Source organism: Epinephelus fuscoguttatus, linkage group LG9 (assembly GCF_011397635.1).
Source record: "Epinephelus fuscoguttatus linkage group LG9, E.fuscoguttatus.final_Chr_v1".
Taxonomy (NCBI): Eukaryota; Metazoa; Chordata; class Actinopteri; order Perciformes; family Serranidae; genus Epinephelus; species Epinephelus fuscoguttatus.
In genome coordinates this window covers 22809845-22824913 of record NC_064760.1, presented here as the reverse complement: position 1 = coordinate 22824913, position 15069 = coordinate 22809845, and the positions used below count along the sequence as shown (strand labels likewise).

The 15069-nt window shown below is 41.1% G+C and overlaps 1 protein-coding gene across 3 annotated transcripts; it reads left to right on the top strand.

The window, feature by feature from the left end:
• The first annotated feature begins 1812 nt into the window (after positions 1-1812).
• Positions 1813-14606, top strand: LOC125894406 (equilibrative nucleobase transporter 1-like). Of its 3 annotated transcripts, XM_049585761.1 has the most exons (13): positions 1813-1904; positions 2275-2555; positions 2763-2892; positions 4079-4125; positions 4249-4325; positions 6313-6405; positions 8139-8278; positions 8993-9105; positions 9237-9380; positions 10971-11078; positions 11192-11378; positions 11731-11854; positions 11943-14606. In XM_049585761.1, exons 2-13 carry the CDS (start codon positions 2369-2371, stop codon positions 12051-12053), a joined length of 1461 nt encoding a protein of 486 aa, XP_049441718.1. In that variant the 5' UTR covers positions 1813-1904; positions 2275-2368; the 3' UTR covers positions 12054-14606. The 3 variants fall into 3 exon arrangements, with proteins under 3 accessions (XP_049441718.1, XP_049441720.1, XP_049441719.1); XM_049585763.1 differs by lacking the exon at positions 2275-2555 and having other exon boundaries at positions 1881-1904; positions 4096-4125; XM_049585762.1 differs by lacking the exon at positions 1813-1904 and having other exon boundaries at positions 2438-2555; positions 4096-4125.
• Positions 14607-15069: the final 463 nt, after the last annotated feature.

The following is a 15069-nucleotide window of genomic DNA, read 5'->3' as shown; positions in this document are numbered from 1 at the left end:
TGAGACCAGGATACTTTAAAGCATCCAGTTCATGGATCCAAAAAGCTTCCCCTTGATTAAATTAAGATTAACTTTTGTTAGACACTACCTGTTACTGCAAATAAAACTTATCTAGTAGGAATTTTGTATTTCACTAACTCAGTTGACAGCTCATGTTGGTGATTTCAAACTCTTATTTTTCAAATTAATTATTTTTCTTCATCACACATGACCAAAACTCTTCCAGAAAATAATATCTCCTTAGGAACTATTATGTTATTAATTTACTTATGTGTTTTATGTCATAAAATGCAAGAGGGGTCAGTCATGACAGCATTTGTATTGTTACATTTATGGCCATACGCAGGATTTTAGAAATACCATAGTTCAAAAAACTGCAAGAAACACCTGTTTGAGGCTGCACCATTTTGGAAGTGAAAAATAAAAATGTGTTTCACACAGTACAAAAGCAAAATGTGTGTCACATAATAATATATTTATACATTAATACCATATTATTTATGCTAAGTGCTTGTGTTGCTCTTAAAGTCAGCAAGTTCCACTGTAATAACCAAATTAAAACTATATCTCTGTGTTAATGACTTTGTTTGAATTAGATCAGTTTTGTTTGTATTAAACAGCACAGGGACATAAAGCTAATTCTTATCACCTTCTCTCTTTCTTTTTCTCTCAGTCTCCTGATCTTGTCCTGCATCACTTCCCTTCCCAAAGCTGAGCTTTGATAGATAGTGTTATGCCCAGTCTAGGGGTGTCTGGGACACAACATGAAAGGCCCCCATCTTCCCCAAGTCCCAAGTAGCCACAATGAAAAAGGCGTGTGGAATGATCAGTAGTGCGAATTTATTTATAATATTTAAATAACAGAATTAACTGAAGTAGTAACTTCAGGGTGGACTAAGGCCAAAATAACAAACAAAAACAATCCTGCCCAGGGAGTAAGTAAATAAGCTAACCAAATAATAAAAAAAAACAAATGACAAAAATCTTACCTCCCTAACTAACTAAACAGGAGAAAAAAGGGTTAGTAACAAAACTGGCAGTCCACCCCTACGATTTAACAGTCTTTAACACAATAATGATTTACTACAACAACACAACAATATGTGTGGCCGGTTGGGAGAGAAGGAAGGTGAGGTCTGCCTGCTAGCTCGAAGCAACTGCCATCTTAGTCCTTTAACAACCCGAACGCCCTTGGCGGCAGCCAATCAGGAACAAGCACAGATCCAATTCACCAATCACCGCCGGGCTGTGGCACACACCTACTGCATATGGAAAATACAGCACACAGACAACACGCACAGAGAACACGTGCAGGAAAACACACACAAACAAAAGAAATTACGCCAACAGTCGTAACAATAGTGTTTTCATGACCTTTTCATTCCCTGTAATCACAGGGTCATCTGATAGCCTATTTACATATAAATATCAGATGACCCTGTGATGTAATCACAGGGTCATCTGATAGAACATCTAATATTTATATGTAAATACGTTCTATTAGATTGATATGTCTCAATGTATTATTATATTTATGTGTAAATATCACTGGCCTCCACTGGGATCATCTTGTAGCGAAAATAAAAATATGCTGATGCACAGCAGAGAGTACAGAAGACGAGAACGGCCATGTATTATTCTTTTTTGTGCACTGTTATCTCAAGATAACGAATTAATAAGTCATTATCACGAAATAACAGTGCACAAAAAAAAAAGAATAATACATGGCCGTTCTCGTCTTCCGTAAGAGAGAATTACTGAGAGAGAGAAAACTTTGGGGAGGGAGAAGAGGGAGGGAACTGGTGAGGAAGAGGAAAGAAGAGCTGGCCAATATAAAGAATGAGAGTGGATCAAAAGTAGAGACAAGCAGTTTGTGAGAACATTTGGGGAGACCGACTGTCACTGTGAGTACTGGAGAATAATATAATTTGACAACTGTGCATTTTTTACGTCTTCACAGGAAGTTACTTTGTTAAAAAGTCTTGTTTGTACATTGTGAGTGATCCCTTTTGTTAAGATGGGAGTTTCATTTCAAGTCTATTTTTGGGTTTAGGGACAGAACTGCCAGCCTTGACACAAGCAGCACAATTTTGTGCACAGATGTTTTAGCTCATGTCGTGCTAGTGCAGCTTTTTTTCCATTTAAGTGCTTTCTATGTTATGCAGGTCAGGTTCTTTTTATATGAAGATGTAACTGCTTTAAAGGGGCAGAACGGTTGACTTGTAGTTCTCTATGAATGTATCAGAGTTTTTTTTTAATTCCTTTGTCTGGCAGGTGCAGCCACATAAGCGATCTTTGTGTGTGCATGCATGTATGTCCATGCACGTGAAAATACTGTATTTGTGAATGTGTGAGTGTGTGTGGGACCATGCCGGGTTTTGTGAACAATTTGAAGGTGCAACACTGCCTCACCTTTGCTACCGGTCTGGTGGAGTGTCTGGTTTTCGCCGGGGCTGTGTTTGGATGGGCTTCCCTGGTTTTTGTCCTGAAGACGGAGGGCTACTTCAGCTCTCTGTGCGTCAACACCACAGGAGTCAATGCAACAAATGACTTAGGTCAGTTTGACATCCTAAACTCCACTGCTTTGAACTCAAAGTAATGGAGGATATCTTAAAAAAAATTACAACTCATTATGCAGCTGTGTCTTACCCTCATTGTCACCTTCAATGCCAGCAAGGGCCTGCATGAAGAGGTGTTTTTGATAATGATTATGCAGACCGCTCTGACCATATAATCAATTTGTGTGTTTTATGTGTCTACAGATTGCAGTGGACAGGATGAGCAGTTCTCTCTTGTTTTCACCATCGCCTCTTTTATGTTCAATTTCCTGACTCTACCCAATGGTTTCCTCTTTGACCAGTTTGGTACCACAGTGGCTCGGCTCTTTGGGATGTGAGTCCAACAACACCTTAATTATTCAAGAGTTAATGGTCAGTGGGTTGAAAATATTACCTCTGGTATTTCTCATCCAAGCAGCTAGAATTGTTCATTAGTGTGACTATTGCCAGCTGATATTTTCAACCTCTAGCCTTAGACGACCGCCAGAACGGTCCTGCTTATATTGCTGACTTTAAGGTTGTCCTTTAGACCTGCTGTGTCCATTGGACCTACCATGTACGACCTCCTGAGAGGTTCCATCTGTCTGCTCTGCCCCAGGCCATCTGCTTGAGGTCCCTGTCCCCGTTTTACCCAGGTTTCCAGGCCACTTGCCTCGGAATCCGTCCTCTAGACCCACCCTGCTCCGTATTCCTGACTAGCCTGGTGGGATGTCCCATCCAACCCTGGAGGAGGGGAATCTCTCTCTTTGTCCCTCCTCTCCAGGCCCCGTCATCGTCATTTTCCATCCATCCACCAGATTCATTTCATTTCATTTCATTTATTCCTTTTGACCCCTCCCCGGGGTATAAGGGGCAGACAACAAAAAATAACATTAACAAATCAGAACAGGCGGCAGCCAATGCACAGCAAAATAAATAAAACAGAATTTGTGTACATACATACAAGTCAAAGCAAATCAAGAGAAACTATTCAAGATTTTCTTTAAAAGTTTCAACAAATTTGACAAGACCTTTACTTTTCGAGATGACATTAACTTTTGAAACTTATAAATATTTGGATTTGCTCTATGCCCTTGGACTTTCCCTCCTTTCCCCATCACGGGGTTGCGTCACCCATCTTCACACCTGTTTCCACTTACCTCATTTGCTCTGCAGTTGCCTGGATCTTCCCCGCCCAACGTCATCATCCACTCTCTGTTTTTACCAATACTGATCCTTTGTTCCTCTGTCAGTTTGTCATTGTTGCATTTTGTGTTTCCTTTCAAGCCACCTGTGAAAGTAACCTGATGCCTAGACTGTCTGTGTTTGGGTCACAGTTGCGTCAGTTTCCTGCGATGTCATTGTATCAAATGTCACTGTTTCCCTTGAATTGCTGAAAGTGTATTAATTTACATTTAGCCAAAGATGAACTGTCTCATCTCAAATTCTTCACATTGTAAAATCTTGTCATTGGAAACACCTCTCTCGCTCTAATGCTGATAAAATGACATGATAACACTGGAACGTCTTTTTCTCACTAGATCTCTTTACACCACAGGGACCTTGATGGTGGCCTTCTCGACTCCAGGTGGTAACATTTCTCTTTCTCTTTGTTTTGTGCTCCCCAGCACCCTCACAGTCTAAAGAAATACTGCCAAGAAGTAACAGTGACTGTCACATCTGTCAATGCTAATTTTTCTTTCCCCATCAGCTTTGTCCAATCTGCTATTCCCAGCTCTGTCCCTCCTGGCAGTGGGCGACATCTTGTTTGTAATGACGAATGTGCAGGTACTGAAGCAGCTGTTTGGGATAGAAAAGACTTAATATTATTGTGTGTTTTGATTGATCTGCCGATATTTTCTCGATTATCCAATTTTTTTGTCCATGAAATGTCAGAAAATGGTGAAAGTTGCAACTTTCTGTGTCCAACCAAAAGTCAAAAATCCCTAAATTTACTATGATATCAAACTGAGAAAAACAGGAAATCCTCAGTATAAAATAATATAATATATAATTGTAGAGGAGGGGGCTGGGGGGGCCTAGTGTCAGGATGGAGGATGTGGTGGTTCCTTTCTGTACAGCCTAAGGTCTGCCCCTCTGGAAGTTCAGGATCCAGTCACAGAAGACAGTGTGAGTCCTAGGTTTTTGAGCTTGATTACAAGCTTGGAGTCTATATATGCATTCTATTGTCTATATATGCATTCTACTGGTCCAGGTAGGAGAGACAATGTGAACAGCTAAGGTGATGGTGTTGTCCGTAGATCTGTTTGGCCTGTATGCAAATTATAGTGGGTCCAGTGAGTCAGGGAGGGAAAAGGTGATTCAGGATTTGACCAACTGCTCAAAGCACTTCATAATGGTGAAGGTGAACGCTACTGAGTGGCTGTAATTCAGGCAGAGGGCTTTGGTTTCTCTGGGGACAGGGACAGTGGTAGTCTTCTTGAAACATGTGGGGACTACAGACTGGAGCAGTGAGGGGTTGTCTTTGGAGACATCTGCCACTTGATGTACATATACCTTGAGAGCTTGGCCAAGTCATGTGCTTTGCGTGATTTAATCGTTTTAAAAGACTTATACAGATTTACTAGTCCATATCCATTGGTAGCTTTGTCACCTTCTACCTATGCCAATCTTCAGTGCCTATGTGCAGTTTCACATAGATTGACCACGTCAGTGAGTAGAAAAACGTGGGACAGACAGAATGACTGACTGACAGAATGACACACTGACAGTTTCCATGATTATGTACAGCATACCATACCATGACTTAGTCATACCAAAAATTAGAAAAAAACAAAACATTTGGCCACAGGGGGAGCCACAGCGATCGGTCGCATTTTAGCCATTTTTAAGCATTTTTCTGTTGTTATAGCACCACCCAGTTGCCAATTAGAGTTAAATTTCTCCAGTCACCTTGAGGTGTCCTGTTCTACATATCTACCAAGTTTAGTAAAAATCAATACAGCGGTTAGGCCTAGATAAGAAGTTAGCTCTCTAGAGCCCCCATTTTGCTTGGTCGGGTCAATAATGGAGGGGTCCCCTCAGATTATGTGTGGTCATATGCCTACAAAGTTGCGTGGTGATCAGTGAAACCCTTGAGATGTTATACACCTTTATGTGATGAGCCACACCCTCCGCAATATTCATTGCCTTATAGAAGCTCAGTTTTAGTAAGTTTTCCAACTTTTGCCAAGAGGGAACTTTACATATTGGTCCCTAGATTATGTTCACCGAGTTTCATGCAGATCGGTCAAACTTCCTAGGAAGAGATCGATTTTAAGTGTTTTTCAAAAAATTCAAAATGGCGGAAAATCTATAAATACGGAAGTTATGGGTCCTTGAGGCAAATTTGTTTGCTAGATTGCTAGATGTTTTATTTCTTGAGCAATTTTTTGCTATGGTGGCAAAAAAAGCTTGTTGCACTTTTTCATTTTGAAAGACCAATGGCCAATGGGGAAACTCTAACTTGACCGACTGCTTTGACTGGCTTTGACTTAACTGGCCCCTGCTTTGCTGTCCAGCCAAAAAAACATTGACGTCTGCCCTCAGGTTATCACTTAACAGAAACACAAGCAAAAGAGAGAGCGTCTGCCCTCAGAGCACTTTTTCTAGCTGCAGGTCTTTTCTCAGACAACACAAGCTTATTCAAACAGGCAATTCAAATCATCAAGAACAAATCTCACAGTGAATGACGGAAAAGTAGATGCAGACAGGTGTAGACAAAAATGCAGACATGTAGACACTGTTTTAATAAATTCAAAATTCTCTCTAAAAGGTAGGAAACCTTTTCGGCTCACATCGCTCCACCATCATCACTCTCTACAACGGGGCTGTTGACTCTTCCTCAGCGCTCTTTTTTGTCATCAAGGTGAGAAACATTCACACACTACCTTTATTTATATATATATATACAGTACAGGCCAAAAGTTTGGACACACCTTCTCATTCAATATTTTCATGACTATCTACATTGTAGATTCTCACTGAAGGCATCAAAACTATGAATGAACACATGTGGAGTTATGTACTTAACAAAAAAAAGGTGAAATAACTGAAAACATGTTTTATATTCTAGTTTCTTCAAAATAGCCACCCTTTGCTCTGATTACTGCTTTGCACACTCTTGGCATTCTCTCCATGAGCTTCAAGAGCTAGTCACCTGAAATGGTTTCCACTTCACAGGTGTGCCTTATCAGGGTTAATTAGTGGAATTTCTTGCTTTATCAATGGGGTTGGGACCATCAGTTGTGTTGTGCAGAAGTCAGGTTAATACACAGCCGACAGCCCTATTGGACAACTGTTAAAATTCATATTATGGCAAGAACCAATCAGCTAACTAAAGAAAAACGAGTGGCCATCATTACTTTAAGAAATGAAGGTCTGTCAGTCCGGAAAATTGCAAATCTTTAAATGTGTCCCCAAGTGGAGTCGCAAAAACCATCAAGCGCTACAACGAAACTGGCACACATGAGGACCGACCCAGGAAAGGAAGACCAAGAGTCACCTCTGCTTCTGAGGATAAGTTCATCCGAGTCACCAGCCTCAGAAATCGCAAGTTAACAGCAGCTCAGATCAGAGACCAGATGAATGCCACACAGAGTTCTAGCAGCAGACCCATCTCTAGAACAACTGTTAAGAGGAGACTGCGCGAATCAGGCCTTTATGGTCAAATAGCTGCTAGGAAACCACTGCTAAGGAGAGGCAACAAGCAGAAGAGATTTGTTTGGGCCAAGAAACACAAGGAATGGACATTAGACCAGTGGAAATCTGTGCTTTGGTCTGATGAGTCCAAATTTGAGATCTTTGGTTCCAACTGCCGTGTCTTTGTGAGACGCAGAAAAGGTGAACGGATGGATTCCACATGCCTGGTTCCCACTGTGAAGCATGGAGGAGGAGGTGTGATGGTGTGGGGGTGTTTTGCTGGTGACACTGTTGGGGATTTATTCAAAATTGAAGGCACACTGAACCAGCATGGCTACCACAGCGTCCTGCAGCGACATGCCATCCCATCTGGTTTGCGTTTAGTTGGACGATCATTTATTTTTCAACAGGACAATGACCCCAAACACACCTCCAGGCTGTGTAAGGGCTATTTGACCAAGAAGGAGAGTGATGGAGTGCTGCGGCAGATGACCTGGCCTCCACAGTCACCGGACCTGAACCCAATGGAGATGGTTTGGGGTGAGCTGGACCGCAGAGTGAAGGCAAAGGGGCCAACAAGTGCTAAACACCTCTGGGAACTCCTTCAAGACTGTTGGAAAACCATTTCAGGTGACTACCTCTTGAAGCTCATGGAGAGAATGCCAAGAGTGTGCAAAGCAGTAATCAGAGCAAAGGGTGGCTATTTTGAAGAAACTAGAATATAAAACATGTTTTCAGTTATTTCACCTTTTTTTGTTAAGTACATAACTCCACATGTGTTCATTCATAGTTTTGATGCCTTCAGTGAGAATCTACAATGTAAATAGTCATGAAAATAAAGAAAACGTATTGAATGAGAAGGTGTGTCCAAACTTTTGGCCTGTACTGTATATATATATATATATATATATAAAATCTATGTATTTATACCATCACTTGTCTTGATGTCTTCTCCTGCAGCTGTTACATGAGTCTGGCATCTCTTTCCGCTCTTCCTTCCTCTTCCTGTCTGCCTGCAGCGTCATTCACCTGCTCAGGACTTTCTTCCTGCTGCCCAGAGACCACATTCCTTACCCACTACCTGATGACTACACATATGGGTACAGACCCCCCAACAAACCACACACGCATCAACACCTCTCTTGCCTATTTTAAAAGTCTGGGGGTTAACAATTATCTGGCAAGAAAATGCTCTGAAAACGTATTGTGAATGATACAAAGTGTATATTAAATACTTACACATACTTATTATATTATATTCCATTTCTGTCATGATATCCTCCTACATCCTACACACTGGACCTTTGAGCACTTTAAACAAACATCCTGGATCTAAGAGAGTTTAAGATCAAGACTTTGAGACCTGAACAAATCCCCAAACTGCTTCGTCTTTTAAATGTAGATGTACACAACATTTTGTCGTGCAGATAATCAGGCAGCCAGGTAGAGGGATGAGAAAACGCCCAGACAAAGACACACATGCGCACACACATACACACACACACACACACACACACACACACACACACACATACACACACTCACACACAGAAACACACACACACATACAGAAGGCAAACGGGGACTGACAAGAAACACAAGGGAGGGGGAAACAGCTGAAAACAAAAGGAATGAGAGGGAGACACAGCCGCACCATGACATTATTGCACTCCCACAGTAAGAATAACAAGTTTTGGGTGTGGATATAAGGTCTGAGTCAAAAAACAAACCCATCTGCTCCTTTAAAAACATTAGCAACTCAAACAATGCCCTCAGTCTGTGGATGACCCTCTGTGACCTTTGACCTTTGTCAGGATTACCTGTGGTAAATCAAAGACTCTGAGCTTAGAGCAGACAGCAGCCAATGGTAACGTACTGAAGATGACAGAGGAAACGCCCCTCAACAAAGACGTCCCTGTGACACAAGGTTTGATCACTTTACTGTGGCATGAATAAATACAAAATAAAACATAACAAAATAAAATAATCAGACATCCTATTTCTCTTCATCTTTGTTCTCTCCTCTTCATCTGTCTCTGTGATCTCCCCTTGCCTCAGAGAAGAGCTTCTGTGAGTGCGTCATGTCCAGGTTCTTTGCGTGGCACCTGCTCTGGGTGTCGGTGATGCAGCTCAGACATTACCTCTTCATTGGCACATTGAACCCAACGCTGCAGAGGCTGACAGAGGGAGAGCCTTCACTGGGTAAACACACACAAACACACCTGTGAGCCATTTACACAATAAAGTAATTCGTATCTTATTGTATTTATTTGCAGCTCCATAGTTTCATTGCAGTATGCTGAATTAGGACCAACTAGTGCAATGCCTGTTCAAAACGTGCCTGGTCAGAACAGGCCACACCTGACACTGCACTTTCTTGGGTCTTTTGGGTTTCTTGATCAGATCAGTGGTTGTTGAGAAAATGGAAGTACAGACATACATACATACAGAAAGAGACTCCTTTCATTTCAGTTAAACAATGACTGCAACCAGCATGCATGAAATTGAATTTATTAGTTTGGGACTGAAGTCCAATAAACCAGAAATTTAATGTAATATTGTCAAAATAATTCAGTTGATCTGAGACTGTTTTCGATCCTCAATGACAATTCAACTCTCTGTATATTCTCTATATATGTCTAGTCAACTAGTTCTCACAATTTAAATTACAATTACATTTCAGTTTACTGAGACACAAACCTGGTCACTGAGGAAAAGCAACTGAGCGAGGGTTCACAAAACTCCGATCCTTGACTTATTTATATGTACAAAACCTATATAAGCAAAAGCAGAAATGAGAAAGCAGATAGGATTCAACTTCTGCCCAGTTAGCACGAGCTAACACAGCAGCAGCTGTTTAACATTCCCAACAAACTCACACTGATACCGAAACGGCTTGACTCTAGGCCCTTTTACACTGCCGGTTCAGAGCGACATATCACGCCATTATGCCACTTCGCTGTGCTATAAGGTACAAACATGGAAAGGGGGAACAGAGTGGTCTCGCCTCTGAGCCGAGAATGAAGGCAGTGATAATGGGGATTTTGTTGTAGCCCTATGGCGTGATATCTGTGGGCTTCTGTCACTAAACCCATTAATAACCAATAGCCCTAATGTTAGCCCTGCCACTGTGTGTGTGTGTGTGTGTGTGTGTGTGTGTGTGTAGGTGGATTGTCACCATCTGGCTGTGGCACGGAGCTCTCTCTCCCACAGCAGTATAGAATGACAATCCTCTGGCTGGCTGCACAAGACTCATGGCCATACCAGATGTAAACAGGGCCGATGTGGCCACATGCAGCTCAGACCACCTCCAGATGTGGTCTACTCAATTGGATCTCAAGATGCAAAAAACTGAATTTGAATTATGAGAACTTAATGTGGAAGTACAGAGAGAGCTGAATTTTTATTGAGTGTATAATGCTGTTTAGGAGCAACTGAATTCAGTTTCCTAATATTACAATGCAAACTGCTGTACGTACCTCTGAAGACAGGTAGTTGATAAAGAAGTTAATTGTTAAGTGTCATCTCATTACTGCTTTGGATTGGAAGTTGGACTGAATCCCCAACCCAAAGTGTTAGTAGTGGAAATAAGACTAACAATCAACTACAGTATCTATCTCCAGAGGTACATACAGTACCTTTAAGAGGATGTAATTCTAATATTATATCAGCAAAAAGCTGCTGCATATGATGAGAGAAAATATTTTTATCTCATATTTTGGCAGACTTGTTGAACTGTTGTTTGAGTCTTTAGTCTGTGACCATCTTGTCTTTGCTTGTGTGTCCCTGCAGTGAGCCAGTACACCAATGCCTTTGCAATGACACAGCTGTGTGGCGTGCTGTGTGCTCCCTGGAACGGCCTCATCATGGACAGACACAAGGGCAAACCTCGTGCTGAAGGTTACATATTACAAATACTAATAAGAATGAGTAATGAACGCAAAAGGCTGCAGCTGTGGCAGACCTAACCTCTGTCCTATGTTCTGTAATTGTTTCTTAATGTGTGTTTGTAGGAAAGACTGAACAGGAAGCAGACCTGCAGGCTTCAGTGCTTTCTCTCTTCCTGACGGCGCTGCTCTGTGTGGTGTTCTCAGTTTGCGCCACCATCCCATACCTGCCGCTTCAGTACCTCACTTTCATCCTGCAGGTTATTAACCGCTCCTTCCTCTACGGCGGCAACGCAGCCTTCGTCAGTGTAGCGTAAGTATCAAACACACAAATACACACCTAAATACAAGTCTTTAAGTACGTTTCTGAGGTGGGCAGCTCATAGAGACACATTTTTATAAAGACACACTTCACATACTTGCATATGTATTTGTAATACATACAGAGAACACTGTCTTAAAATTAATTCAGCTAATAAGAATAAAGTAACAATATGAATGAGTGACAGTTTTGGAGCAAGAGAGGCATGTTTATGTGCATTCAGACTTTTAACTTTATTTGTAAGGGATGTCTTTAAAACTTAAAAAAATCTCTTTTCTCCTTTTCTGTGCACCTCTTTCTTCTCTTTGCTATGTCATCACTTTGTGTGTGTGCGTGTGTGTAGCTTCCCATCCTGCCACTTTGGAAAGCTGATTGGTCTGACCATGGCTCTGTCTGCAGTGTTTTCTCTGCTGCAGTATCCCTGCTTTGCCCTGGTGAATGGACCTCTGGATGGAGACCCTCTATATGTGAGTGCACAAACTGATACAACTGTAACTCTCACTCTGGTCCTTATCCTCCTTTTATCACCATATCTTCCTCCTCATGTGTCTGCAGGTGAACATCGGTCTGACGCTGCTCATCCTGCTTGCCTTCATCCATCCCCTCTCTGTGTACCTGCACTGTCAAAGACTCACCTCCCAGCGAGCCATCAAGGCCTCCTCTTAAAGTCAAATGAGACTTACACTTACAATGTCTTTAATATCACCAGCGACACTTTTATCTCTTCGGTTTATTCTTTTGATTAATCATGCTTGGGTGGCTGTGTATTGTTGCCATGTGTAACATCAAGTGCCTTTCAGGTTGCAGTGAAGTTTGGTTTTGGGTACAGTCATAGCACAATCACCATGCTCTTAAATAATGCTCGTAGCCGTACTGAATGTATCCATAATAATCAAGAGCTTCTGATGTGCAGCCTGCTGCAGTATATACTGTAAATATGCATATGTTTAGGACCAACAATGTGTGATAGGTAGGAAAAAGCTGAATGTAGTAACAGTGTAAGGGACAAATGGAGTCAGAGTCACAAATATCAGTTTATGTTGTTCTAATGGGTCGATCAGTGATGTTGTGAATATTAAAAAAAGATATTTTAGGCAGCCCCTCTGTTTGCTTTTTAAAGAAGAAAAATCATCTTGCACAAATCTTGCACAGCCGTTATTTCAGTGTGCAAGGATGCTTTGCACCCGAGCTCTTGACACTTAATGTCAGAAACTGCAAGTTTACTCACCTCACATCCTCAAGGGGACATATCAAGAGGTGGTTTCTTTTCTTACTTTTGGTAGCTCCTCCTGCATCTAAGTCTATAAGTAGGAGGGAGGACCACACTTCCTCCACTTTGTTCTTCAAACATGTCCATACTGCCTGGGTGTTTGATGATGTTTCCCATGAGTCTTTGAGAATCTACCAATTTAAGTAACATTTCCTTTTATATTATGATGTGTACACAATTGGATTGAAGTTCAGGATAACATCTGATTAATTTGATCAAGTTTGATTGATTACATTTGTTAAATAATATATGTCAGTACTAATTATTATTCAACATGCCTTGTATTTAATATAAAACAATTCACAGACTGGATTTATGATTCAATAATTTATTTGCAGATGTTATAAATTATTTCTCTCTTCTTTTAGAACCATGGCAAACATCATGACAAGCATTATGACAAGCATTTAATCAACATGAACAACAATTAATGACGGTTGAATGCAACAGTTGTCTCCTGGTGGTTTGTGGCTCCAGTAAGAACCTTATATCCTCAACACTCAACCCCCAAATACTCCCCATACATGTTTTTTCTGGGTACTCTGGCTTCCTCCCACAGTCCAAAGACATGCAGGCTAGGTTAATTGGCTCTAAAACTCTAAAAACATGAATGTATGAATGGATGTCTGTCTCTGTGTCAGTCCTGCGATAGTCTGATCGGCTCATCCATTGTCAGCGGGGATAGGCCCTAACCCCTCCGTGCCCCTTGACAGGATAAGCGGTTACGGAAAATGAATTAATGAATGGATAGTGCTATCAAGCAGAAACATTGCCTTATTTTATAGTGCCTAGAGGCTGTGTATCAAAAAATTAACAAAGGAACAGAACGGGCATGCGCTCGGCCAATTGTCAAAATATTTGTCCAGCAGTCTAACCGTAGACTCCAGCACACCTCTGTCCGGGTGAGGAGCAAAGCTTTCATGTACAGTAACGCACATACAGGCTCCTTCTGGTCTGAAATTAGTGACAACATCATAACAAAACTGCCCAAGCTGAAATTCTGTGCAGCAGAATGATTCAGTTTCTGTTGACATCAGAGGGCAATATGAGCAAAGGCTCCAGTCACCACTGTTTTCTCTCTGCAGCTCAGGTTCTGGGTCATCCCCCACCGGCAGTGCCCTCTTGTCCAGCTCAGCTGCAGCCTTGGCCACTCTCAGCTGTATTTCTTCAGGTGGGACGAATAATACCGTGCCTGAATATGTAAGCTGGCCAATACACTGTAAAAAATGTTCTCGTCCAAAACATCCTCAGCACTCATAATAAATGATGACATTTTTACTGCTGGACATGTAGCTAATTTACAATGCGAGGCAAGGAGGAGGATTTGTTTTTAGATGCATATAGAGCAGTGGTTCACCACTGGTGGGTCGCAGCCCAAAAGTGGCTCACAGGCCCATTCTTAATGGACCACAAGTGACTTGCAAACATGTCAGCTTTGTAAAAAAACAAACTTTATGTTTAAGTACAGTAAATTTCCAGCAAATCGAGTTTATTTTGAAGTGCTGCTTTGCTCTGTAGAGTGAGTGACTAATGGACAGCAACTTGACAGAGACAACAAACTAGCTCGACGACTTGGCCAAACACTAGTATGATGCTGAATGTATTAAAATGTAGGAGCTTGAATTGATGATGAAGGAGAAATCTGAACCCCTTTGCTGGACCAGTTGGGAACCACCAATCCAGAGCATGCCTCTTTGGTTACCAGAGGTGGAGACTCAAAATATAAGCCTAAATAGTTTGCAGTTCTTCTGAGCACCACGTATGTCACTGGTGCATAGAAGAACAGCAGATTTTGAAGCAGCCCCCAGAGACACAGAGAGTACTATAAAAACATGTTTCATATCACACTATATCCCAAATTTGGTTTGCAAATATTGTGAGAAATATTGTGCTCTTGCAGGCAACTGTCTACTTTGGATGCTTTACGGAAATATATAACTTAAGTTGAACTGTATGTTATTTACCTTGACATAAAATTATCCATCTCTACTGAAATAAATAATGATTTTAAATGTGTTTACTTAACTGAGTCCATGTTTTCAGTTCATTGGGTATTTTTTTTAACAGATTTATGTGTTTAACTGAACATTCCACATTCCAATTTTTTTTTTAAATGCAAAGTTTACATTTTACTTTACTTACTTCTCTTTAAAATCACATTTTATGATTTCCTGTGACAAATATTGATTATTGTAAGCAATGGTTGAGGTCATTATAGGATCTGCAAGTCATTTAAATCAAGTTATTGATGAAAAAAATTGAAAATCAAAGTTACAAATAAAACTGATTGATTGAAAAGAGACTCTCGGGAAACAGGGAACTGTTTTTGTGACGACAGCAGCTGACTGGAGCTCTACATCCCTGAACTTAATGAAACGACATGCATTAGTCTAAACATAATCAAATGATTTA

Coding starts and splice junctions, on each gene's coding strand:
- LOC125894406 (XM_049585761.1), top strand. CDS start 2,369: ATGCCGGGTTTTGTGAACAATTTGAAGGTGCAACACTGCCTCACCTTT. Junction 11,079..11,191: donor GGGCAAACCTCGTGCTGAAG/GTTACATATTAC, acceptor GTGTGTTTGTAG/GAAAGACTGAACAGGAAGCA. Junction 11,379..11,730: donor GCAGCCTTCGTCAGTGTAGC/GTAAGTATCAAA, acceptor GCGTGTGTGTAG/CTTCCCATCCTGCCACTTTG.